This window comes from Pithys albifrons, chromosome 8 (assembly GCF_047495875.1).
Source record: "Pithys albifrons albifrons isolate INPA30051 chromosome 8, PitAlb_v1, whole genome shotgun sequence".
Classification (NCBI taxonomy): domain Eukaryota; kingdom Metazoa; phylum Chordata; class Aves; order Passeriformes; family Thamnophilidae; genus Pithys; species Pithys albifrons.
The window spans coordinates 2016786-2042708 of record NC_092465.1 but is presented as its reverse complement, the minus strand read 5'-3'; the positions used below and the strand labels follow the sequence as shown (position 1 = coordinate 2042708).

The 25923-nt window shown below is 47.6% G+C and overlaps 1 protein-coding gene across 2 annotated transcripts in view; it reads left to right on the top strand.

Moving 5' to 3' along the window:
- Positions 1–25923, top strand: part of RIF1 (replication timing regulatory factor 1) — a 34416-nt gene that overhangs the window by 3527 nt on the left and 4966 nt on the right. For both annotated transcript variants that reach the window (XM_071561744.1, XM_071561742.1), the window contains exons 4-29: positions 2727–2857; positions 3800–3894; positions 6111–6300; positions 7093–7185; positions 7284–7422; positions 8710–8861; positions 9623–9743; positions 11782–11955; positions 12184–12294; positions 12529–12591; positions 13287–13387; positions 13591–13677; positions 14620–14693; positions 14806–14986; positions 16053–16160; positions 16375–16524; positions 17387–17486; positions 18330–18594; positions 19716–19758; positions 20047–20249; positions 20379–20478; positions 20795–20935; positions 21522–21664; positions 21990–22079; positions 22160–22214; positions 22869–25646. In XM_071561744.1, the coding sequence (XP_071417845.1) occupies positions 2727–2857; positions 3800–3894; positions 6111–6300; positions 7093–7185; positions 7284–7422; positions 8710–8861; positions 9623–9743; positions 11782–11955; positions 12184–12294; positions 12529–12591; positions 13287–13387; positions 13591–13677; positions 14620–14693; positions 14806–14986; positions 16053–16160; positions 16375–16524; positions 17387–17486; positions 18330–18594; positions 19716–19758; positions 20047–20249; positions 20379–20478; positions 20795–20935; positions 21522–21664; positions 21990–22079; positions 22160–22214; positions 22869–25646 (5888 nt within the window). The remainder of the gene's footprint in view (positions 1–2726; positions 2858–3799; positions 3895–6110; positions 6301–7092; positions 7186–7283; positions 7423–8709; positions 8862–9622; positions 9744–11781; positions 11956–12183; positions 12295–12528; positions 12592–13286; positions 13388–13590; positions 13678–14619; positions 14694–14805; positions 14987–16052; positions 16161–16374; positions 16525–17386; positions 17487–18329; positions 18595–19715; positions 19759–20046; positions 20250–20378; positions 20479–20794; positions 20936–21521; positions 21665–21989; positions 22080–22159; positions 22215–22868; positions 25647–25923) is intronic.

Here is a 25923-nt window from a genome sequence, read left to right as displayed (position 1 = left end):
GCTGCTGAGAACTGGAGGCTTTGCATCAAGGTAAAAGCACAGGCTTTGGGGGGAGCTGCTGTCCAGGCTGGCTGTCCTGGGAGTCCCTGTCACACATTCCAGCTGTGTGGCCAGTTGGAATCACACAGCTGGGAGCTGCTCAGTGTCACCTGTGGTGGGGGAAGGTGGTGAGACCAAGGTTGTCTCTCATGGACTCACAAGGAACTGTGTTGTGGTGTGACTGTTGGGTCTGTATTGGGTCCAGTCCTGTTTAACATCTTTATTGATGATTTAGATGAGGGGATTGAGTCCATCAGCAGCAAATTTGCTGATGACACCAAGTTGGGAGGGAGTGTCGACCTGCTGGAAGGCAGGAGGGCTCTGCAGAGGGAGCTGGACAGGCAGGAGGGCTCTGCAGAGGGAGCTGGACAGGCAGGAGGGCTCTGCAGAGGGACCTGGACAGGCAGGAGGGCTCTGCAGAGGGACCTGGACAGGCAGGAGGGCTCTGCAGAGGGACCTGGACAGGCAGGAGGGCTCTGCAGAGGGACCTGGACAGGCAGGAGGGCTCTGCAGAGGGAGCTGGACAGGCAGGAGGGCTCTGCAGAGGGAGCTGGACAGGCAGGAGGGCTCTGCAGAGGGAGCTGGACAGGCAGGAGGGCTCTGCAGAGGGAGCTGGACAGGCAGGAGGGATGGGCTGATTCCAATGGGATGAGGTTCAACAAGGCCAAGTGCAGGTCCTGCCCTTTGGCCACCCCAAGCCCTGCAGCGCTCCAGGCTGGGCACAGAGTGGCTGGAGAGCAGCCAGGCAGAGGGACCTGGGGGGCCTGAGGGACAGGAAGCTCAACAGGAGCCACCAGTGTGCCCAGGTGGCCAAGAAGGCCAAGGGGATCCTGGCCTGGATCCAAACTAGCGTGGCCAGCAGGCCCAGGGCAGTGACCCTTCCCCTGGACTCTGCCTTGGGGAGGCCACACCTTGAGTGTTGTGTTCAGTTCTGGGCCCCTCAGTTGAGGAAAGAGCTTGAGGGGCTGGAGCGGGGCCAGAGAAGAGCAACGAGGCTGGAGAAGAGACTGGAGCACAAGTGCTGTGGGGAGAGGCTGAGGGAGCTGGGGGTGTTCAGCCTGGAGAAGAGGAGGCTCAGAGGTGACCTCAGCACTGTCTGGAACTGCCTGGAGGGAAGTTCTGGCCAGGTGGGGGTTGGTCTCTTCTCCCAGGCACTCAGCAATAGGACAAGGGGGCACGATGGGCTCAAGCTCTGCCAGGGGAAATTGAAGTTGGAGAGCAGAAAGAAATTCTTTGCAGAGAGAGTGGTCAGGGATTGGAATGGGCTGCCCAGAGAGGGGGTGGATTCCCCATCCCTGGAGGTTTTTCAGCTGAGCTTGGCCGTGGCACTGAGTGCCATGATCTGGTAAAGGGACTGGAGTTGGACCAAGGGTTGGACTCGATGATCTTGGAGGGCTTTTCCAACCCAATCCATTCTGTGATTCCATGATTCTATGGTACCTTCCTGGTGTGGTAGTCTGGGGATTGTTACCAGATTATTCTCTTTTTTTCTTCTCCTAAGAGAAGGAAAAAAACTCTTGGACAAAAGTTCTGGAATGACCTTTACTAGAGAGAAACTCAGGCAAGACTGAAGTGAACCATCTGTGTGGATGTGCATTTTTGCTGTGCCTCTGCCCTCCTGTTGGGAATTGGTTCTTTGGTTCTTCTGTTCTGTTCCTCAGTGTGTCCTGTGTTCCTGTTACCAGAATTTACCCTGATGTCCTCTGAGAATGAGGCATCTCCAGTGATGTCTATGTGGTCCCTTTCTGTTTCCCCACAACCTGCTTTGTTTGTAAGCAGTTGATAAATGACAGTTAATTTTGTTAGGGATTGTCAGGCTCCAGGAATAACGAGGTCCTGCAAACAATGGAGAGTTCAGGAGCAGGACAAAGAGCTCATGTACTTGTGTGTGTACTGTAGGTTGAGAAAAGGGGTGTGTTTGTCCTTATGTTTCTCAGATTGTGAGCTCATTTGCCCTCAAAGCCCATGTTTGTGATAAATCAGACTCCATGTGTTTGGAATGTTAAAGGAATACATGTTTTCTTGGTCAGTCTTCCTAGTGCTGTGTTAACCTTATTAATTTCTGTTTGCTGAGTTACAGTTTGACCACCTTAAAGCCTCTCACAGACCCTGAAGTGAATTTATGTCCGTACAGCAGTGCTCCTAAGTTCACTTGAAATCCAAAACCTCTGGAATAATTAAACACTAAATCACAGTACAGGTTCTCAGTGGTGCAGCCTGACTCAGAACTTTTATTATTTATTTTATTGGCCATGTTCATTAAAGGACCAACTTCCTCAGGGAAATCTGAGTGTGTGTTTCTGGTCTCAGGGCTTCAGGCCTGACTGTTCTTCACAGAGTCACAGACTGTTCTGAGCTGAAAGGGGCCCACAAGGATCATTGAGTCCAACTCTTGAATCAGTGGCCCACAATATTTGGGTTTGGTGTATTTAACTAAGGTTGTCTTCTAGTTTTAAGGTTTTGTGAATCCTTATAATGGTGATTCAGATGTACCACACTAATATTTTCTGTGTATTGATACATTTTGAGCTTTTTTGCTGCTTTGTACTGAGAGAAATTGCCCAAAAGTGTCGTTTAAGACATTAATCACTGTCAGTTGTACTTGAGTGGCTCCTGAGCAATGCTCAGTGGGCACAGTGACCTGGCCCTTGGTGCACAGAGTCTGAGGGTGTGTGTTCTGCTTCCAGCCCCCGAGGCCCAGGAGCTGCTCTCGGCAGTGAACGGCGTTGCTGTGAACTCTGCAGACAAGAACACTCGAACTCGGGCGCTCTGGGTCATCTCCAAGCAGGCCCTGCCTTCGGACATCGTCACAAAGGAGGTGAGTTCCCTCCCTGTGCTCTTTGCTGGCCTGATGGCCCAGGGAGGGGAGCATCCTCCTGGAGAAGAGGAGGCTCAGAGGTGACCTCAGCACTGTCTGGAACTGCCTGAAGGGAAGTTCTGGCCAGCTGGGGGTTGGTCTCTTCTCCCAGGCACTCAGCAATAGGACAAGGGGGCACGATGGGCTCAAGCTCTGCCAGGGGAAATTGAAGTTGGAAATCAGCAAGAAATTCTTTGCAGAGAGAGTGCTCAGGCATTGGAATGGGCTGCCCAGAGAGGGGGTGGATTCCCCATCCCTGGAGGTTTTTCAGCTGAGCTTGGCCGTGGCACTGAGTGCCATGATCTGGTAAAGGGACTGGAGTTGGCCCAAGGGTTGGACTTGATGATCTCAGAGGTCTTTTCCAACCCAATCCATTCTATGATTCTGTGATTCTGTGGATGTGACACTGAGTGAGAAGCCACCATGTCTTGATCCAACCCCACTGTGATCACCAGCCCAGGGCACTCTGTGCCCTGGGCTGGTGATCACAGTGGGGTTGGATCAAGGGTTGGACTTGCTGATCTCAGAGGTCTTTTCCAACCCAATCCATTCTGTGATTGTGCAATCTCTTGGTCACTCTCCACTCAGTAACTTTGGAACCTGAAGGTCATTTTCCATCAAATTGGACAGCCAAGTAGAGGGCCTGAGTTCCTGGGAAAACTGAGCCAGAAATTGCTGCTTGCCTTGAGGGAGAAGCTCCAATGTGAGCTATTCTGTTACAAACCAGGGAAACAGCAGAGGAGAGAAATATTGTGAATATTCCAGTTTGCTCAGAGCTCTGACCTTAAAACAAGACCTGGCATAACCCAAAGACAGTCCTGGAAAATGAAGTTTCACAATTCCAGCACCTTATGGAATTATTTGTATCTGGGGACTCACTCTGATGTTGTCTTGTTCCCTCAGGTGTCCAATATTCTCTCTACCCTGGAAACAGTCCTTACTAAAGGAGATGTGCAGTCTGTTGTGGTTGAATATGAAGCACTTAATGTCATCATACGGTACGTGCGCTCCGTGTTCAGATGTTAAAGCAGCAGTTAATTGGTGGGGAAAGCTCTTCATACAAAACCTTAGTGGCACTAAACATACTGAAGAAAAGTTTTATATTGCTCTTCGAATTACTCAGTATGTTCAGGACTGTTTTCCTACAGTCTTGTCCTGGTTTTGACTGGGATAGAGGGAATTTCTGGGACAGTGCTGTGGTCTGGGCTGAGAATAATGTTGATAACACAGGGATGTTGCTGAGCAGAGTTTGCACTAAGCCAAGGACTTTGCAGCTTCTCAGCCCACCCCACCCCAGCAGTGAGAGGCTGGGGGACACAGGAACCAGGGGGGACACAGGAACCAGGGGGGACACAGCAGGGACAGCTGATCCAGCAGTCCTGAGGCATATTCCATAGGGTATGGCATCATTCCCAGGTGTGAACTGGGGAAAGCTGGCCAGGGGCTGCTGCTGGACCATGGCTGGGAGCAACTGCACTGTTCATCACTTGTTCTGTGTATTGCTACAATTTCCTTAATGATACATGACAATTCTGATGCACAAATCAGGCAGTATTCAGAGAAAAGTCTTGCTTTCATTTTTAGTGGCTTATTAGGAAATGTTTCCAAAGTCTCGTGTCTGCTTCAGTTACATTTTGCTTTCAGAAACTGCCTGGTTGAGAAAGTCTCTCCCATTATATGGGGTTTTGTTTTAAAGTGTCTCTGTGGTGCTTTCCACATTTTCCTGCAATGTTTCTCTGGTGAGATTCGTGTTGAATTCTGGAGGTGACTTTTAGGACCAACACAGTGCATTGTCCTGGTCAGCAGTGTTGGAATATTCAAATTTTGTCTTTGCTTAGTATTAATTTAATATCTGTATTAGTAACTATGTTGAGCTTGGATCTTTACTCTTGTTTTATTCTCTTAAACTTCTGGCATCCAGTTGAGCTGCAAATCCATTTTAAAGTGCAGTAGTTCATTTAAACAGTGCTTGTCCCTTGACTTCTTAAAATTCCTTGAAGTTCGTTCATAAATTTCCTTGGTACTACAAACCCTTTGGAAACTGTAGGGGAGATTTTGACTTACCTGGGTCAAAGGGGTCCCTTGCCAACATTCCAGGATTTCCAGGGACAAGCTGGTTTGGGTGTTTTCGAGGTACTCCCATTTCTGAGAGCCTTGTTGTCCTGTGAACACGTGGAATTTTATTTGTCACAGTGTGTTCCAACAGTTGGGAATAGGAGGATGAAATAAAGGCCCTTGGGGAGGGTGATGCCCATGGGGTCTGTGCAGACTGGGCCAGTTTTCCAGGAGCATCCTGTGTGGATTCCAGCACACACAGTGTGGGAGCTGCCTGGGCTGCTGGAGCTCCCTGGCACGGCCTTGCCAGGCTCCTGGCTCAGCTCCTGGGCCAAATGGCTGTGGTGGAAGGAAAGGGACAGCTGTGCCAGCCTGCTCTGCCTTTGGAGAGGTTTGTCTGAAATAACACTGGAGCTTTGCAGTTCTGAGTGACATGTCCAAGTACAGTTGCTTAGAAAAACAATTTTAAAAGTTTACAGTGGTTTCCTTTAAATCATAGTCTGTAACTACCTATAAATCTTATAAATCATAGGCTAGAACTGCCTGAAGGGAAGTTCTGGCCAGGTGGGGTTGGTCTCTTCTCCCAGGCACTCAGCAATAGGACAAGGGGGCACGATGGGCTCAAGCTCTGCCAGGGGAAATTGAAGTTGGAGAGCAGAAAGAAATTCTTTGCAGAGAGAGTGCTCAGGGATTGGAATGGGCTGCCCAGAGAGGGGGTGGATTCCCCATCCCTGGAGGTTTTTCAGCTGAGCTTGGCCGTGGCACTGAGTGCCATGATCTGGTAAAGGGACTGGAGTTGGCCCAAGGGTTGGACTTGATGATCTCAGAGGTCTTTTCCAATCCAGTCCATTCTGTGATTCTGTGATTCTGTGATTCTATGGATGTGGCACTGAGTGAGAATCCACCATGTCTTGATCCAACCCCACTGTCTTGATCCAACCCTACTGTGATCACCAGCCCAGGGCACTCCGTGCCCTGGGCTGGTGATCACAGTGGGGTTGGATCAAGGGTTGGACTTGCTGATCTTGAAGGTCTTTTCCAAACCAATCCATTCTATGATAAGTTGAATCAGAGCATTTATTGATGATGCAGAGATGCTGTGGGTGCCTGAGCAGCCTGTTGGAGATCTGTAATCCCTGTGTGTGTTCTCTGGGTTCAGCCTGATGGAGCAAACCCCGGCGCAGATGGGCGAGGAGGCCGTGAGGTGGGCCCGGCTGGTGATCCCACTGGTGGTGCACTCTGCCCACAAGGTGCAGCTACGAGGGGCCACTGCCCTGGAGATGGGCATGCCCCTGCTCCTGCAGAGGCAGCAGGAGGTGGCTGCTGTCACCGAGCACCTGATGACCACAGTGAGTGGGGACAGACACCCTGGGCTCTGTCTGTGGGCAACAGCACGAGGGGTTGGGCTGTTGGGTGAGATCAGCTCAGTTGGTTAAAACTTGGCTGTAACAATGCCAAGGTCATGGGTTCAATCCCCTGTGTGGGCCATTGACTGAAGAGTTGGACTCAATGGTCCTTGTGGTTCCTTCCAACTCAGAATAGTCTGTGATTCTGTGATAGAGAGAGAGAGATGGATGGATGGAGGGAGGGATGGATGGAGGGAGGGATGGATGGAGGGAGGGATGGATGGAGGGAGGGATGGATGGAGGGAGGGATGGATGGAGGGAGGGATGGATGGAGGGAGGGATGGATGGAGGGAGGGATAGATAGATAGATAGATAGATAGATAGATAGATAGATAGATAGATAGATAGATAGATAGATAGAGGGATGGATGGATAGAGTGATAGAGGGATGGATGGATAGAGTGATAGAGGGATGGATGGATAGAGTAATAGATAAATAGATGGATGGATAGATAGATCAGCTCAGTTGGTTAAAACTTGGCTGTGACAATGCCAAGGTCATGAGTTCAATCCCCTGTGTGGGCCATTGACTGAAGAGTTGGACTCAATGGTCCTTGTGGGTCCTTCCAACTCAGAACAGTCTGGGATTCTGTTGTCTCACCAAATGGAATCAGCAGAACCTGTGACAGTAACTCAGAGCCTAGCTTAGCTTCCTACTCAAAACTTATAAGTATGTAGTTTTTAGAGTATTTAAAATATATTTCTTGTAGCCATTCTGTTTTCTTCTGCCTGCAGAAATTGATTTCTGAACTTCAGAAATTATTCTCGACAAAAAATGAGACTTTTGTTCTCAAACTGTGGCCGCTGTTTGTCAAGTTGCTCGGAAAGGTAAGTAGCAAAGCATCAAGTTCTACAGTCATGGATCTTTAGAAAAAGGGTTTTTAAGAGCATTAAAATACCTCCATTCTGTCCTTGTTCCTCCTCAGACCCTGCACCGCAGTGGCAGTTTCATCAACTCTCTGCTGCAGCTGGAGGAGCTTGGCTTTCGAAGTGGCTCCCCAGTGGTGAAGAAAATTGCCTTCATTGCATGGAAGAGCCTCATAGACAACTTTGCTCTAAATCCAGGTGGGTGTAAAACAAAAACTAACCTGAGTTGCTGCTCTGCCTGTTAGAATCATAGAATCATAGAATCGATTGGGTTGGAAAAGACCTCCAAGATCATCGAGTCCAACCCTTTCCAGAACTGAAGAGATACTCTAAGAGTGGTCAATGCTGTGGTAGATCCCCCTGGATATCCACATATCTACATAGTGGGATTTACAGAAATTGAATTCAACTTGTTGGGTTTCTTTGTTGGTTTTTTTCCTTGTTTTATTTTTAAGGCAAAGGGACAGTTTGATAATTTTTTCCATCTTAATTTTTTTCTGCTAGAAATAGGATAGTATATTTGTCTGGTAATGCTGTAACTGATCCAAGCAGCAATGAAACAGAGAATAAAATGTCATGTGGGTTTTATTTTGGACTGTGGATTAACTGGAGAGGATCAATGTTTCAGTTTTCTAGGGATGTTAAAAAAGATGGTTTAAAGTTTAACTGAGACCTGAACAGGTTTTAAGTCCAGCCTGAGTCAAAACACACAGTATTGTGGTTTTTACCTTGATTGTGCTTCTCTGTGTGCTTGGAGAAAACTAAATGTGGATGTCTCTTAGTTTACCCGAATTTAACTTTAATTATAATTTTATCATGTTTTTATCTCATCATTTGTTCTGATCCTTATTTCACATAAATGAATGCAGAAGTTTGATTCTGTTGGAGGATAAAATGCCTGGCCCAGGGATGGCTGAGCAGCATTTCCTGCTGCAGGAGCAGCTCCCTGTGGGTTGCAGAGGGGCAGGTTCTGGTGCTGCTGAGCTGCCCAGGAGTTTTCTCTTCCTTAAACACTTGCACAGGGCAGGGCAAAGGTGTGTGCAGACCTGCTGTGCCATTTCTCCTGCAGTGGCAACTAGTCCTTGGCAGCCCCAGGTCCTTCCTTCTCACCCAGGGCACTGCACATACAGGGCAAGTGCTTGGTTTTCCTCTTCCTGGGGCACACAGGACCTGGCACAGGAGCAGGAGTGAATTCTCTTGTGTTTATGTTGGAATTCCCTCCATTTCATTTCAATATTGGTACAAAATACTTGTATTTCCAGAGTTGATTTAGACAACAGTTAAAAGAGTACCATAGTCTGAAAGGTTGGTGTATTAATATTTTTATATACATTTATACGTATATTTTAGCTTTGCAGATTATCATTAATTGAATGTTAAGCTAAAATATATTAGGAAAAATGTAATGGTTCAGTTAAATTTTTCCCTTCCTTGCTGTGGTTTCATTATTTGTATTACTTAAAATACACTTTTTTGATCTTCCAGATATATTGTGCAGTGCCAAAAGGCTGAAGCTGCTAATGCAGCCCCTGAGCTCCATCCATGTGAGAACAGAGGCTCTGGCACTGACCAAACTGGAGGTCTGGTGGTATTTACTCGTGAGGTTGGGGTCTCATCTGCCTTCCAACTTTGAGCAGGTAACACAGCTGAGAACAGTCCTGGTCCCTCAGCCCGGGGTGGGTGTGAGCAGCACAGTCCAGTCCCCCCTTAGTCACTGTCACACTCCTACCTGCCTCATCCTCCTCTACTTCATCTGATTTATTTGTGCCTTATCTAGTTTTATTTGATGAAATAGAACTGTCTCAAGGAACCAAATTTGCCTTCATATTTCTCTGCTCTCTGTGTGTCTTACATACAGCATAGCAGGAATACTTGGGGTTAAATGTGCCCTTGGAACTGCAAGTTCCAGAATATTTGGGAGCCTGTGGGAATGCCCTCTGAGCACCTCTGGGAACTCCAGTGAGTGCACAGCAGGGAGCATAAGCATGTTATGTCAGGGCTGTTTTGTCCTCTCACCAGGAGAGTGTGTGCTTTGGGAATCCTGTCATGGGAAAACTGCTGGAAAGGCCAGCAAATATTTAGGAAGATAAGGGGAATTAAAATCATGTTGTTTCATTACTAGTCATGTTGTAACTGCAATGAGCATTATGTTTCTATTCACCTGAATGTCATTAAATTAAACATCAGAGTAGAATGATCCAACTGCATAATGTCTACCAGGAGCTTTGTTTCATTTAGGCATTTCTAATAACTTGTCCTTTTATGCATCTAAACACTGAAAGTCCCCAGAAGCTCAGAGACCCCAATGGTGTGAACACAGCACTGTGTTGTTTGAAACATGTGGTTTATGGCTTGTGTGTCCTACTGCTCCTCTCACTGAGCTGTGATCTCCTGGCAGGTCTGTGTGCCCTTAATCCAGAGTACCCTGAGTGTGGATCCTGCTGCTGCATTCCCAGGAACGCCCTCCCGCCTGCCAGGCAACCAGAGCTTGGGCTCTGCCACCCCTGGGCAGAAACCAGGTATGGAGGGGCCAGCCTGTTCCCAGCCAAGTTCTGGTGCAGAAGCATCTCAACAGGAGCCACCAGTGTGCCCAGGTGGCCAAGAAGGCCAATGGGATCCTGGCCTGGATCCAAACTAGCGTGGCCAGCAGGCTCAGGGCAGTGACCCTTCCCCTGGACTCTGCCTTGGGGAGGCCACACCTTGAGTGTTGTGTTCAGTTCTGGGCCCCTGAGTTGAGGAAAGAGCTTGAGGGGCTGGAGCGGGGCCAGAGAAGAGCAACGAGGCTGGAGAAGGGACTGGATGTGCCACTGAGTGTCCTCTGAAACACCTCCAGGGGCAGAGAATCCACCATGTCTTGATCCAACCCTACTGTGATCACCAGCCCAGGGCACTCTGTGCCCTGGGCTGATGATCACAGTGGGGTTGGATCAAGGGTTGGACTTGCTGATCTCTGGGGTCTCTTCCATCCCAACTGAGAAGAGAAGAGCAACAAGGCTGGAGAAGGGCCTGGAGCCCCAGCCCTGTGGGAAGAGGCTGAGGGAGCTGGGGGTGTTCAGCCTGGAGAAGAGGAGGCTCAGAGGTGACCTCAGCACTGTCTGGAACTGCCTGAAGGGAAGTTCTGGCCAGGTGGGGGTTGGTCTCTTCTCCCAGGCACTCAGCAATAGGACAAGGGGGCACGATGGGCTCAAGCTCTGCCAGGGGAAATTGAAGTTGGAGAGCAGAAAGAAATTCTTTGCAGAGAGAGTGGTCAGGGATTGGAATGGGCTGCCCAGAGAGGGGGTGGATTCCCCATCCCTGGAGGTTTTTCAGCTGAGCTTGGCCGTGGCACTGAGTGCCATGATCTGGTAAAGGGACTGGAGTTGGCCCAAGGGTTGGACTTGATGATCTCGGGGGTCCTTTTCAACCCAATCCATTCTGTGATTCTGTGATCTCCTCCTCTTTAGCATCTTTATACTTTTTCATTGACAATATATTATTGATAACTGATTTTTTTTTCTGAGCACTGCAGAGCTCAGAGGGGGTGATTTACTTTGGGCTGGTTACAATTAGGCTGTTGTGGTCAGTATTTGAAGTTTAAAAGGTGCCAAACACATTGTGAGTACCAGTTTTAATGGCCTGAATTGTGTTCTCTCTGTCAAAGGAGCTCTGATTTGAAACTTGTTTTTTCATGGATTCGTGTACTGTTTTTCTGTGCCCTTTTATTTCTGTGGCATTTTTAGTTTCTGCTGGAATAGTATGGAAACATGAGGTGGTTTGGGTGGGAAGGAACATTAAAACCCATCCAGTGCCACCCCTGCCATGAGCAGGGACACCTCCCACCAGCCCAGGGTGCTCCAGCCTGGCCTTGGACACTCCCAGGGATCCAGGGGCAGCCACAGCTTCTCTGCCCAACCTGTCCCAGAGAAGGATTTCTTCCTAATGCCCCATCTGAACCTGCCCAGTGATGATGATGCAGCAATAGCTTTGGTTCTTACATAATGTGAATCCACACCTCCTTGAGCTTTACATTGAACTGTCTGAGATCAGGAGCTGCCCCATTTCCTTCTGTCTATGGAGGCCTGGCATTCAGGGCTTGTGTCATTCTGAACTGCTGTATTGGGAGGCTCAGGGATGTTGTGGAGGTGTCCTGGATGTGGGAGGTTTCCTGTGTTCCCTTCCTAAAAACGTTCATCTTAATCCTGTGAGATCACAGCAGGTTGGTGAAAATGGTTTGCACGAGGCCTCTTCAACTTGGTTTCCCTGTGAAAGCTTCCAGTGGAAACTGTTCTGTAGCAGCAGAGTTCCTGTGCAACAGTAGCCACCGCTCCCATGGAGCCTTTGATTCCCAAAATAAACTCTGGTGTCCCAGGGTTTGCAGATTTGGGAAGTTATTCATGCTTGCAGAACACTTGGGTTTGGTGTGATGTTACAGCCCACTTAGCAGGAGGCTCTGGCTGTTGGAGGTCCCTTGCAGCCAACACTATACAATGCTTAGTTCTTTTCCTGTGGGATTGTGGTCTCTTGGGTCTTTCCTTTCTCTTGGAATATGAGCCAGTGTGACTCTCTGCCCTCCCTCAGGTCCTTACCCCTTTGTGAGTCCCACCCCGTCGAGGATGAACCTGAATGCCGGCACAGCAGGAGGGGTGGTGTTCCCTTCCATCCAGCTCCTGGGCATGGAGATGCTGCTGCACTTCCTCATGGGACCAGCAGTGGGAGACTTTGCTAAGGAAAACAAACTAGTACTTAGTTTAGGTATGTGAATATTATATATTTTTTTCCAACTATTTTTGCATAATCTCAAGTTGCCAGTTGTATTGCATTTGAAGGTGTCTGTTGGACTGAAACGCTTTAAACACTTAAAACTGTTAGTTGTCATCATGCTCAATGCTGTAAGTGCACATGTACTTGGTAACTTTTAAGGCTTATCTCACCAGTAACCTGCAAAATAACAGATTTATGGGTCGTGTTTTTTTGTTCTAGAGCCTCTGCAGTCCCCACTGATCAGTAGCCCTTCTTTTTTTTGCAAGCATGCCAGCACACTCATTACTGCAGTCCAGGATGGCTTCATTGCAACTGGAAAAGAAGTTCCTGGTAAGAATTTAAGGGGAAAATGTAATTATTTCCTGAAAAATCAAGTGGGTGAGGGAAACATAAGAAATAACCACTTTGTGTAACATTCTGGTGTTGGATTAAATAGAACTGGCCTAACTTGGAAAACTTTTTGGCTCAACCCAAGGTCTGTCTCTCACCCAATTTGTATTTGAACTGCAGTTTTGTTTCATGTTCTTACTGCAAACTGAATAAACACCTTTTGGTTTCTTGCAGACTGTATGCTGAATGTTATATGGAAGGACATAAATGGATATGTAAAAACAGCAATAGAGTCAGGTAAAAAGTAATTTTTGTTTCAGTTTCATTGCTGACCAGTCAAAGGTGTGTGTTTTTTGTAAGACCACATGTTGTTGTTTCATTGCTGGAGGAGATTGGGTTTAATCTTCATCAGTAATTGTTATTTTTTTAAAGCATTAAAAAAATACAAAATAAGCCCACTTTAAGTCTTTGGTAGAAATGGAGACATTCAGTGTTTTACTCAAATTAGTGTGAAGGATTTAATACATGATTGGCTGCCTTTTTCTTTAATTAAATTGTAAACTCTGCTGTCTTTACAGATGGATAAAAGTTGTTTTCTATTTAACAAGTGTCCCATTATGCTGTAAAGGCTTTAAGAGTTTAGAATATTCTCAATAATAAAATCTTTTACATTGAAAGATCTCAACTGGAAAGGTTAAGAGAAATGAACAGCATTCCTTGGATTAATGCAAAATTCCACAACTTCTTTCAGTGTATCAAACTGAAAGCTGTTAATTACACGAAGGTGTTTTTGTTTACTAATTAAACTTGGGGGTTTTTATTTAAACTTTGAAGTCTCAGTTACCCTGTTCCTCAGAGCAGACACTTGGCATCTGAATCCCTGAAGTACTGGCCATATTTTTACAAATATACACAGATTTTTTTGATCTTGCAGTACTTAAATAGGGAGTTTTAATGATGGTCACTGTCCATTCCTTGGTTCTTTATTCCAGGAAATAAGAAAGAAAAACAAGGGTCAGAAGTCCTGACTATGTTGCTCCAGGCCTTAAAAAACATTGTGAGATCAAATTCCCTTCCTGTGCAGAAAATCCTGGTAAGGATTTCTTTCTTCTCTTCAGGAGTGGTTTCAGATTTATCAGCAGAACCTTCTGATTCAAAAGACACTTCCTTGATAGATTCTTCTTCTTTTTACTAAAGGGAACCAATTTTCTCAATTTTGCCTTTTTTACTTAAAATATCTGAACCCTCAGAAAAATATATTTACATGTATCTTTTTTTTCTTTTCCCCTCCTTTAGTCCCTCATGGAAATTACTGTTAAGGAGTTGCCTCCAAAGGTGTTGGGATCACCAGCTTATCAAGTTGCTGATATGGATCTTTTAAATGTAAGTCTGACTTCACTCCACAACTTCATTTATGCTGAAGGGTATTAGGAAGTCTTTGTTATTCCTTGGTCCAGAATGCAGATTTTGTTTCCAGCCCTCATTTCTGAGGAGTGATTTAACTCTCTGTAGCTGAGGATGGGTTTGCTGGAAGCACTGGAACAATGGGAAAGGATTATTCCCATTAATAATCACTTAATGGGAATGATTATTAATGGGAATGTAAATCATGATTTGCAGTGCAGATTGCAGGTGCTTTGTAAGGGCACTGAACAGGTGAAAGGTTGTTTAGAGACTCTTAAAACTGGATGACCATCAGGTTTTCTACATCCACCACTGCAGAGAAGGCAACTTTTTATTTTGCAGCAGTCAAAGTAAAGGTTTTTAGTCCAACTTTTACATTATTAGCCAGGCATGGAATTCATTTGGAGGCTTTTGAAAGCAGACAAGTGTCTGAGCCCAGTCCTAAGTATAACAAGGGTAAGGAAATGCTTAACTGAGTGGAATAAAGTCCACTAGAAGTGACTTAAGAGCTCAGCTGTCAAAATTCCTCCCAGCTTCTTTACAATATGTGTTTTATTTACATTTGGAAGTTTTTCTGACTCAGAATCAAACTTTATTAGGATGGTTGAAGTTCTAATTGATAGGTGTTAACTGTGTTTAGTTAAGTATAATATCATCAAACCTGAAATACTTGTGGCAGATTTTAGCAGAAGTTGTCCAAAAGATCTCTTGCTGCAACCCTGGACTAAGCAAATCCAGGATCCAGAAGCAGTTTGTTTCCAGTTTTGCCTCTCATTTTTATTAGTTTGGAATTGATTGTTTTTGACAACTTTTAATAATTGTAGAGTTCTGTCTCAGTTAAATTCAGTGTATGGGCACATCTGTGAGTCAGCCATTTCCCTTGATCAATGTATGTTTTAACCTCTTAAATTTCTCTTCAAGGGAACACCAGCTTTGTTCCTAATCCAGCTGCCCTTCCATAATAACCTCCTGGAATGCTGTGTAACAGATGAGAGGTATGTGGTGCTGTTGGTGAGACCCAACTGCCCTTACAAGACTTCACAGAAGGGTTTTTTCCCCTGATTTCAGCTGGACAAAGTGTGTGAGCTGTTGAACTTCCCTCCCCAGATTCTTTGTGATCCTGGAGACCCTTGTGGGCTGTGTCCTGTCTGGGCCCACGTCACCCCTGGCCTTCACTGAGTCTGTGATCTGTGTCATCAATCAGAGCTCCAAGCAAGTGGACAACAAGGAGCACCTGTGGAGAATGTGGAGCATTGTTGTTAACCCTCTAACAGAATGGATTAATCAGGTACAGTGGCTTTGGTTCTCCTCCCCACCCCAAAACCCCACGGGCAGATCTGGTGCTGGTGGTCCAGAGTGGCCTCACAATGGTGCCAGGCAGTGGGAATGGCCCTTCCCAAGGGCAGTGCTCAGGATGGTGTTGGGAATGTTTTCCTCTCTTTTTTAAGTGTATAAACCCATTTATAGCTGTGCTCCAAGCCTTCCCTCTGTGGCACAGTCTGGCTGTTGCACAGCCTGGAAAACCTGCCCTGTGGGAGCTGAGGGGTTATGTTGATGTGAGGGTAGAATAAATCCCAAGCTGGGATGTTGAGGATGTAATTAGACCAGAGTTTCTTACTGATGTTACACTTGGTGAGTGGAGGCCCCAGTGAAAGCCTTACAAACTCTGAGGGGTTTTGCAGGTTATTTTCCAGAAGGATGTTGGCTGTAATGTAGGAGTTGTGGAACTCATTAATCCTCATGTAGTTGTTAGACCTAAAAATTGTAGAACTGATGAAAGAAGTTTTAGGTGCTCTGACTCTTCACAAGTGAGTGTAGTGACAGTACACAGGGAATGGCTTCCCACTGCCAGAGGGCAGGGCTGAGTGGGATATTGGGAAGGAATTGGTGGCTGGGAGGGTGGGCAGGCCCTGGCACAGGTTGGGCAGAGAAGCTGTGGCTGCCCCTGGATCCATCCCTGGGAGTGTCCAAGGCCAGGCTGGAGCACCCTGGGCTGGTGGGAGGTGTCCCTGCCCATGACAGAGGTGGCACTGGATGGGCTCTGGGGTCCTTCCAACCCAAACCATTCTGGGCTTCTTGGTTGCTGTCATCCCTTGTTGCAACTGAAATAAGTAGAAAATGTGTAAGACATTTTCTAATGGGTTATTTTTATTCTTGGAATTAGAAACAGTGCTTTTTATCCCTTTTGTAGTAGCAGCTTGGGCTCTTGAAAGAGCAGAACAGATAATTCCAACCTGCCACTGGCAGTTCAGCCTGCAGAGCTCTCATGTTCAGGGTCAGTGTGCCAGGAACAGCCCTGTTTGCCACCTCACTTTTGTAGCTTCACTAACCAGAGAACTGTTCTCTTGTTGCAGACAAACGAAGTGAATCAGGGGGATGCCCTGGAACACAACTTCAGTGCTGTGTACAGTGCTTTGTTGCTGCCAGTGTCACACATCTTCCCCACCCAGGGGTTCCCCCAGGTAACTCTGAGTGCAGAGTGTGTGGTTTATAAAAGCTGCCCGGTGCCTCAGAGCAGAGTTTGCCACCAGTGTGTGCCCACACTGCCCCTCTGCTCAGGGCTGGCTCTAAAACTCCACAATTCAAACCCCTGAAGAGCTACATAGGTTTGGACAGGAGAAGCAAACTTCAGGCCAGTCTTTATGCTGATGTTTGTGCCCTGTCTGTGTGTTCCAGCCCAGCATGAGGTCCCTGCTGCGCTCGTGGGCAGAGCTGTACCGCGCCTTCGCCCGCTGTGCCGCCCTGGTGGCCACGGCCGAGGACAACCTGTGCTGTGAGGAGCTCTGTGCCAAGGTCATAGCTGGGCTAGAAGGTGAAGCTCCAGTAGTGAGTATAAACTCTGATCCTGAACTCTGGCAGTGCTTCACACCTCGAGTGTTGTGTTCAGTTCTGGGCCCCTCAGTTGAGGCAAGAGCTTGAGGGGCTGGAGCGGGGCCAGAGAAGAGCAACGAGGCTGGAGAAGGGACTGGATGTGCCACTGAGTGTCCTCTGAAACACCTCCAGGGACAGAGAATCCACCATGTCTTGATCCAACCCCACTGTGATCACCAGCCCAGGGCACTGAGTGCCCTGGGCTGGTGATCACAGTGGGGTTGGATCAAGGGTTGATGATCTCAGAGGTCTCTTCCAACCCAACTGAGAAGAGCAACGAGGCTGGAGAAGGGACTGGATGTGGCACTGAGTGTCCTCTGAAACACCTCCAGGGACAGAGAATCCACCATGTCTTGATCCAACCCCACTGTGATCACCAGCCCAGGGCACTTAGTGCCCTGGGCTGGTGATCACAGTGGGGTTGGATCAAGGTTGGATTTGATGATCTCAGAGGTCTCTTCCAACCCAACTGAGGAGAAGGGACTGGAGCACAAGTGCTGTGGGGAGAGGCTGAGGGAGCTGGGGTTGTTTAGCTTGGAGAAGAGGAGGCTCAGAGGTGTCCTCAGCACTGTCTGGAACTGCCTGAAGGGAAGTTCTGGCCAGGTGGGGGTTGGTCTCTTCTCCCAAGGCACTTGTGTAAATGCACTTTGAAATGTAATTTGACCTGAGTCTGACCTGACAATGCAGAGCAATTCCATCCACCTTTCAATTCCAAGCTGCTGCCTTTCTCTCCTGAACAACCAGAGGGGTTTTTTTTCTGTCCCTGTTGGACACTCCTGGTGATTGCTGTGTCTGATGGTTCCTGTTTCCTCCTCAGATGTTCTCCATGATGGATGGGCTCACCCACGTTGTCTCAGTCATGGTTGACTGCATCAACTTTGCACCATATGGGACCAAATATCAGCCAAAAAACAGATGTAAGGGAAGGCCTGAATGTGGGGAGTTCTGTGTGGCTTCAGGAGCTGGGTGGGAATCAGTGTTGGGTACAGAAATGCCACCTGTTGGTGCCAGGGGTGTGGATGTGCTGAATGTGCTGTCTGACCTCTGAGGGGACTGACAAAAAGTCATCAAAAGAATTAAAAATATCCATCAGTGAGATGCTGTTTGGGACTGCTGAAGGACTACAATGCTTTAATTGGGACTGTTGGTGAGGAACACCATTCACTTATAAAGGAATTATTAATATAAATATATATTTGTGTATTTAATTGTATGTATATGAATTAATGAAAAATTTTACTTGCCCTTCCCTCCTCCTCACCTGTGCCAAAATTTATGTGTATCCACTGGGATCTGCAGTGTGGTGTCTGTTGTCAAATAGGCACAAAAATCCTAAAAACACAGTTATCCAATCAACCATAAGTAAGAGGAATAAGGATCAGTAGTGATAGGATAAAATGATGCATTAAAAATACATTTATTCCGTGGTCTGGTTTTAAACTATTTGAGTGTAGATACAGTTTGGGAATCAAAGTTCTGCTTCTGAACTATTTGAGTGTAGATACAGTTTGGGAATCAAAGTTCTGCTTCTGAACTATTTGAGTGTAGATGCAGTTTGGGAATCAAAGTTCTGCTTCTGAACTATTTGAGTGTAGATACAGTTTGGGAATCAAAGTTCTGCTTCTAAATTACTGGAGTGTAAATACAGTTTGGGAATGAAAATTCTGTTTCTCATGGAGATTAAATGTTCAGGTGTTTGTGTTGTAACACATGTTGGTTAAGGAAAACATGAATTTTTTACTTTTATTTTCTCATTTTAGCTCCACAGACACCCACAGATTGGTCAAAGAAGAAAAAGGAGCCCCTGGGGAAACTTTCCTCTCTGTTTAAACTCCTGGTGATGTTGCTGGACTCTTTCCACACGTTCAGCTCCAAAGAAACCTCTTCAGAAACCCTGAACTCTGTGGGTCCTTCAGTCCTTGCTGCTCTTCAGACCATCATCAGCCACATCTCGCTGCCTTCAGTGATTGGCTCTATGTTTGCAGCTTTTTCCAGACCCCTGGCAGTGTTTTATGAGAAAACCACGTGAGTATTTTAGGAATGGTTGGGAGACTGGGCTCATTGTGCTGGGAAAGTGTTGTGTGCCCTTGTAGCAGGTCAGAGTGGAGCTCTCAGGGCTTCAAAAAAGCTTGGGATTTAAAAATTATTGTCTCTTTGGACTGGAAGTGTTGGCAAGAGTGAAGTGTTGGTTTCCACCTCTTGTTTTCACTGCAGTGAAGACATTTATTAATCATAAATCCTTTTCTAGTGGGCAGGAACTGAATAAAATTTTACAGGAATTAAATCACAGTTAGTTGTACTCTCAGATCCTGGAAGTTTTTAAGCAGAAGGAAATACTGGGAAAAACTTACTTGTTTATTTTTCCCTTTATGTGGCTTTGCTGCTTTATTCTTTAGTTGTCATGGGCTTTAATTGTGACTGATTTTAGTGAAGTTGGAGCAGGGCTGCCACCACTCACCTAAAATCCAACAGGAACTCCCATCCCAGAGGCAAAAATCCACTTGTTCCTGTGTAAGGATGAGATGGATTCCACCCCTCTCCATCCTCCATCTCATCAGCCTTTGAGTATTGTCATTTATTCAGGGAAAAGGAGGAATTGGGTATTTATTTTTGAAGGAAGATGTCCAAGCAAATACAAGTTTGGGAACCTCTTCAGCTTGGAGGACAGTGGGTTATAAAATGAGCTACTATATGGCAGTTTGCTCCCATTTTCCTGGATAATGTACCTATGGATTTACTTCCAAGGGATTGGTTGAGTGTAAGGGGGAATTCAGCTTTTTAATGCACAAAATTGTGGGGTCTGGGGGGTGTGTTTGGGGAGAGGGCCAAGAGAAGCACAAAGAAGGCACTTAGAAGTCACTTAATAGGAAAAGCTTGAAGTTTGTACTCATTCCTACTCACTTTTCCATTAATTTCTCTTAAATGCACCATATGAGAGGGGGTTAAAGGATAGTCTGAATTGGAACTGCATCAGGAAGTTGTTTAATCACCCACAGGGTGATTGATCCCAACGTGATTCCCTCAGATTTTATGTACTGTACCAAACTATATACTCTGTGCTAAGACTGCTGTGCAGTGCCTGAATGTTACATTTCTGTGCCTGGGACTAATGAGACAGCAAAGTACAACTTGTGTTTGTTTTCCAGGCTCACTGAGGCCCCCAAAGTCTACAGCAATCTGAGCAACAAGGTAAGTTGGCTGGAGGAGTAGCTGGGGTTGGGCACCAGAGCTCTGTTCTTCTAAAAAAACCTGATTAAAAGTGTAGTAAGGGTGGAGATTTAACGTTTCAGTGGTTTATTTTTTGTTGCAAAGGTTGCTGAGGGGAGGAGCTCTGAGCTATTATTGTGATGCTCAAAGTTGCTCATTCAGGCTGTACTATTGGAGGGATAATAATGTTTTGAGAAGGTTTTAATTCAAATATTGCACGTGTTATTTCAAGGTTCAAACACAAACTGTGTTGCTTCTTGCCTCCCTCAGCTTGAGAAGCTGCTGGCAGAGATTGTGCAGTGCCTGCAGTGCCACTGCACGGGCTGCTATGACAGTGAGCTGCTGGAGCAGCTCTGCCCTCTGCTCTGTACAGCCTTCCAGCACAGGAGCAAACAGATCAGGAACCAGTGTGCCCAGTTCTGGAACTCCACCTTTGCCAAGGCTGCCTCACTCACATACCCTCCAGAGCTAAAGTAAGTTACTTATTTGGTATGTTTTATAACTTTAAATGAAGAGATCTTGGCTTATGGACAAATATCGTTCTGGTTTGTGGGGAATCTGCTGCTCTTGTTTAGTCTTAAAATTCTTCTTTTGTTGAGCAGGTCTGTGTTGAGCCAAGCCAAAAAGAAAGTCCCCCTCCTGCTGCCTGGTTTTGAGAGCATTGAGATTGGGGAAGAATACAGTGGGCCCTTCTCTGACACGGTAAATGTTTGGTGACCCCAGTGGGGCTTCCTGGGAAGTGTTCAGGAGGTCAGTTGTCATTTTTGCTGTGATTGCCCTGCACTGGCTTCATGTTTGGAATGATAAACCATGCTGGGTTAAGCACTGTCAAAAGACTGAGCTTTTAATTTTAAAGCTTGTTTGAATAATTAATTTAAGTTGTCCTCTACGTAATTTAGGGGAGAATGTGAGTGTGGGACAGTTGAGTTGTAGAAATTAACACAGAAATTAATGAGTGTGGGTTTGTGAGCTGGGAGTTTGTTCATGCAGTGTGTCCCATGTGTTTTTTTCTGACTAGATGGAGAATTCCCAGCTGGATGCAAAGGTTGGTGGGATGGAGGTGAAGCTGGGTCAGAAACGAGACTCTCTGTTGGCCCACACGAGTGAACAGAGTGATGTGAAAGACAAGCCCAGCCACGTGCAAGTCACACCTGCAAAGGTGAAGTGTTCCCAGAGGGGCTTGGGGAGACACAGCCCACCCCCTGCAGCACAACACCCTCTGTGTCCTCAGGGCAGGATAAAGAAATGGGCAGTTCTGTGGTGCTGAAATGCTGTGAAACTTTCCCAGATATTATCCAGGAATTGCATAGAATCACAGAATCCCAGACTATTCTGGGTTGGAAGGGACACCCAAGGACCATCGAGTCCAACTCTTCAGTCAGTGGCCCACACAGGGAATTGAACCCATGGCCTTGGCATTGTTACAGCCAAGTTTTAACCAACTGAGCTCATCTCAGGGTAAACTGGAGCTGTCCAGCACACTCTGATTTATTTGTCCTGTTAGAATTGCCTCTGAGCCTGTAGGTGGGTGAGTTCTGAGCAGGGTGTGAGGGTGGAGGGAGGGGCAGCCCCACAAAACTCACCTCCCTCTGCCTGTAGGTTTGGCACATTCAGGTCTGGAGGGGGATCATGTTGGGTTCTGTGCTCAGATGTGCCCCAGGGAGGGAAGGTGGTTGTGTTCCTGAGGAATTCCTCACTTTCCAGTCCTGTTTCTAACCCAGGGTTTGGGTCTTTTCCCTCTGCAGTTGAAACTGGAATTTTCATCTTCAAAGACTCCAAGTGAGACACCCTTGGAAGAGGAGAAATCTGTTGATTTTGTGTTTATTCCTCCAGAAACAAAATCAAGAGTGTTGACAGAACATCAGAAAGAGGTGCTGAGGTCAAAGAGGTGTGTCATTTATTCTGTTTGAAATGTCATTACATTTTGTATCTCAAATTTAATTCATTTCAATTCCTGTATCTCAGACTCCAACAGGTAATTGAGTCTATTCTTCCACACAAGTTACAAAGTTTAAAACTAACAGAGGTCCTTAATTTACGATTTTAAAGCAACCAAATTATTCCTGAAACTGCATTTCCCACAGTGGGATCCCAAGCACGGCTTTTATTCCCCAAAAGTGTGTTTGAAATTAAAAAATATTCAGTGGAACTGAAAATAGGTGGTAATAAATTCAAAAGAAGAGTCTGACTTCCCATTCCTGGTTTTATTGCAGGGTTGATATTCCTGCCATGTACAACAACTTGGATGCATCACAGGACACCATCTTGTTTTCTCAGGATACTCAAAGCCAGGAGGATTCTATGTAAGTAAAAGTGACCCCTGAGGACAATAAAAGTGTCCCCTTTTCTGCAGCAACTCTGATTTCAGTAACTTGTGTTCTAGGGAGATACCACCTCCAACAGAAGATGCCAAAGAAGATACTGAAAACAAACCTCAGGTAATTCCTCGTTGTCTAATAGTGATTAAAATATCAGTTATAACCATAACATGAGAGTTCTTGTGGTTTGTATTCCATTCTCATCACCAGGTGAGAGTTTAACACCACTGCAGTGGTTTGGTGTCTTCTGCTTTGTCTCATTTATTGGGCATTTTGGTTTAAAACTGGGAGGATTCACGAGCAGTTTGTGTGGCTCAATTTAGGCTTTGTTACCCAGCCCTGGGTATTGCAGGGATTTCTGATCAGCCACGTGCATGTGCTGCCAGTGGTATTTTATTGGGGTAAAGGTTGTAAATCCTTAATTGTTTTTGGAGATGACTTGGATGAACTTTGTTTGATAGTGCAGTGCCCATCAGACTGGGTGAAATGCTTTTGTTAAAATCTTACTGGTTTGTCATAAGTTTGTTAATACCTCTGGCAAAACTGAAAACACTTCTTGCAGTTCTTTAGTTTGGGATTAAATGGTTTAAAAGGAAATGTCTTTTGTAACTACCAATGCACAGACAGTTAATAATTTGAAGGAAGAGTGGTTAGAAAAACCTTGTGGGTGTGTTTTTTATTGCACCAGGAGCTTTTTTGAGTATGTTATTATATTGATAGCACAACTACAGTACTTGGCTGCTCATGTTTTTGCTGTTCATGTTTTTGGGACAGGAGGAGAATGCAGGGAGTGCAGGGTGTCCCCCCGAGCAGAGCTCAGCTCCCAGCAGTGAGAGTGACTCCAAAACGGACACAGCTGAGGTGACGCCAGAGGAGCCACCAGCTGGAGAGGGGTTGGACACGAGCTCTGTGGAAGCAGCTTCAGAGGAGGCCTCAGCAGGGAATGGAAACACTTCCAACGTCAGCAACAGCTCAGCCTCCAGCGATGTGATCTCTGGCACGCCACAGCCCACGAGCCGCCGGCAGTCCTTCATCACCCTGGAGAAGTTTGGCAGTGCCGAGGGCAGGCCCTGCAGCCCGTCCCCGCTGGGCACGCTGGCAGAGCTGGCTGGGGGTGCTGCCCTGGCAGGCAAACAGCAGGGCACACCCGTCAGCAAGGCCAGTGCCAAAGCAGAGAAATCCGGGGAGGAAAGCAGAAAGCCTTCGAACGCCGAGCCGGTGCTCTCCACCATCCGCAGGCTGACCCGCCGGCAGAGCAAGATGGAGCTGCAGGGCAGTAAGTCCAAGCTGGCCAACAAATCCGAGCAGGAGTCTCTGGCCTCTGACAGCATGGAGAGCTCTCCCGAGCTGTGCTCCACCGTGCAGGACGTGGAGCGCGCGCTGCTGTCGCAGTCGCAGGTGCTGCAGAGCGCCGAGGACACCATCGCAGAGATCGAGCGGGCGCGGGCGCTGGACGTGGATGCCAAGGAGAACACCCCCCCAGGCGCTGCCCCCGCGCCCAGCCCCGCCCAGGGGGAGGACCCCGCCGTGCCCGCGGCCGCCCCGCAGCAGAAGGTGCTGCGCCGGTCCCTGCGGCGCCGCGCGGAGCCCCCCGAGAGCCCCTCGGGCAGCCAGGACAGGGAGGAGGGAACCCCCCGGAGGGAGCGGCGCAGGGAGGATGACAGGGCTGCCCACAGGAAGGGCACACAGGCCAGAGAGGATGGAGCCCAAAAGCAGAAAGGAGTTTGTGGTGAGAGAGCTGCAGAAAACACGAGTGCGAAGGAGAGCAGCCAGTCCGAGAGAAGTGCGGAGGAGTGGAGCCCCAAGGACTCCCCTGCTGCCAGGGGCCTCGAGGAGGGAGGGAACAGAGGTGGCAGGAGGGCAGAAGAGCCCCTGAAGGCTGAGGGGGAAGGTCAGGTCAGCAGCCCAAAGGTGATGGAGCGCCCACGGTACCACACCAGGAGATCCTCCCAGGGGTTGCTTTCCAGCATAGAGAACTCGGAGGCCGAGGGCTCTGAGGCCAAGGAGGAAAGCACAAGGAGGAAAAAACATGTGAAGATGAAAACCAGAAGTGATTCTCTTGGAGGTAAATCCAAAGATGGGCAGCCAGGAAGCCACAGCCGTGAGGTGTCTTCCCAGGGAGATGAAGGTAAGAATCCACCAGAGACCAATCAAGGGGAAGCTGAAGTCAGCACAGCTGAACCATGTGGCCTGACAAACCAGGGAGTTCCTGCTGCTGGTGAAGCTGTGGGCTCTGCCAGCTCTGGGGATCCACCTGCTGCCCAGAAGACCAGTGAGGAGCAAATCCAGAGTGACACAACAATGGAGTCGCTCCCCAGCCCCTTGGTGTCTGACCAGGAGGGGAAAGCAGCAGAGGCAAACCAGCTGGAGGAGAAGCAGCCAAGCCCAGGGGCCTCTGCACCAGGAGCAGATGCTTCAGGTGGTGAGCAGCCCTGTCTGCAAACACCTCAGTGTCACAACAAAAGAAGCAAGAGGATGAAGAAAATGAAGAGCTGTGAGTGCTGTTTTAAGAAGCCAAAGCAACAAGGAACATCATTTACTGAATCCAGGAAAGTGAAAGGCACTGAGCTGGATGAGCCCCAGGCCACCCCTGCTCAGACACCTGGAAGGGAACCAAGGGACAGTGGGCACTCAGATCTGGAGGAAAGCTTGTCTCTGGCACCTTGTGCCATGAGCACTCCATTGCATCCCCCAAAGGAGCCCAGCACGGGTGTGTTGGAAAGCCAGGGAACATCTGTGGCTAACCTGCAAGGAAGCAGTGTTGGGATGGAGGAGGATCCAGGGATTCCAGAGTGTTCGGAAGGTGAAACTACTGACTCCGTAGAGCAAATGAAAGAACCTGCTGATCAGAAGGAGCCAATGGAACAGGGTCTGCCAGAGGGTGTTCCAGGTGAGCCTGGTGAAAGCTGTGGGGCTGTGGAGAGCCAAAGGGAAGGGGCAGCAGCTCAGGAAAAGGAGGAGGAGGAGGCAGCGGTGGTGACAGTTCCAGAAAAAATGGAGGAGGAGGAGGAGGCAGCAGCTCCAGAAAAGGAGGTGAAGGAGGAACCCCCAGCAGCTCTAGAACAGAAGGAGGAGGAACCCCCAGGAGCTCCAGAACAGGAGGAGGAGGCAGCAGCTTCAGAAAAGGAAGGCCCAGCAGCTCCAGGAAAGGAAGAAATAAGTCAGAGTGGGCAACTGGAAGAGATGCCTGAGGAACTGCCTGTTGACAGCAAACTTGAGGAAAAAGAGACTAACGAGCTGAAGGGCAATGAGGATGGTAAAGGAGAAGCTGCAAATACTGTAGAAGAAACTTCTGCTATTCCAGAGAAAGAGATAAAGGAGGAATTACTGGAACCTGAAGTGATAGCACCTGAAAAGGTGGCCTTGGAAAATCCCAGTGTGGTGTCACCTTTGAAGGCAGAAGGTGACTCTTTGGTGGTGGTGACTGAGAGCCCCACCAGTGTCCAGGCACGCTGCACGTGGTCTCCCTCAGCTTCCCCTTCCACCAGCATTTTGAAGAGAGGGGCAAAAAGAACCCATCCTGATGATGACTCCCTGTCACCTGCTAATAAGGTACTGCTGTGGGAATGGTGTGATCCCTGGTTTGTGGCTGGGATGGGTGACAGTGTCCTGTGTGGCACTGCTGGTGGTCATGGTGAGGCTGAGGTTTCCCTTTGGAATGTGCCAGCACTGACACACTCACCATGGGGTCCTGGGTGAGGGGTTGTGGTTTTGAAGCAGAGCAGAGTCTGATGTGCTGCCAAAGCAGGGACAGCTCCCTCAGGGCCTTGCCCTGCACACAGAGTTTCCATTGCCTGTGCTCTGTCCTTGGGCACATTCCCTGTGGCAT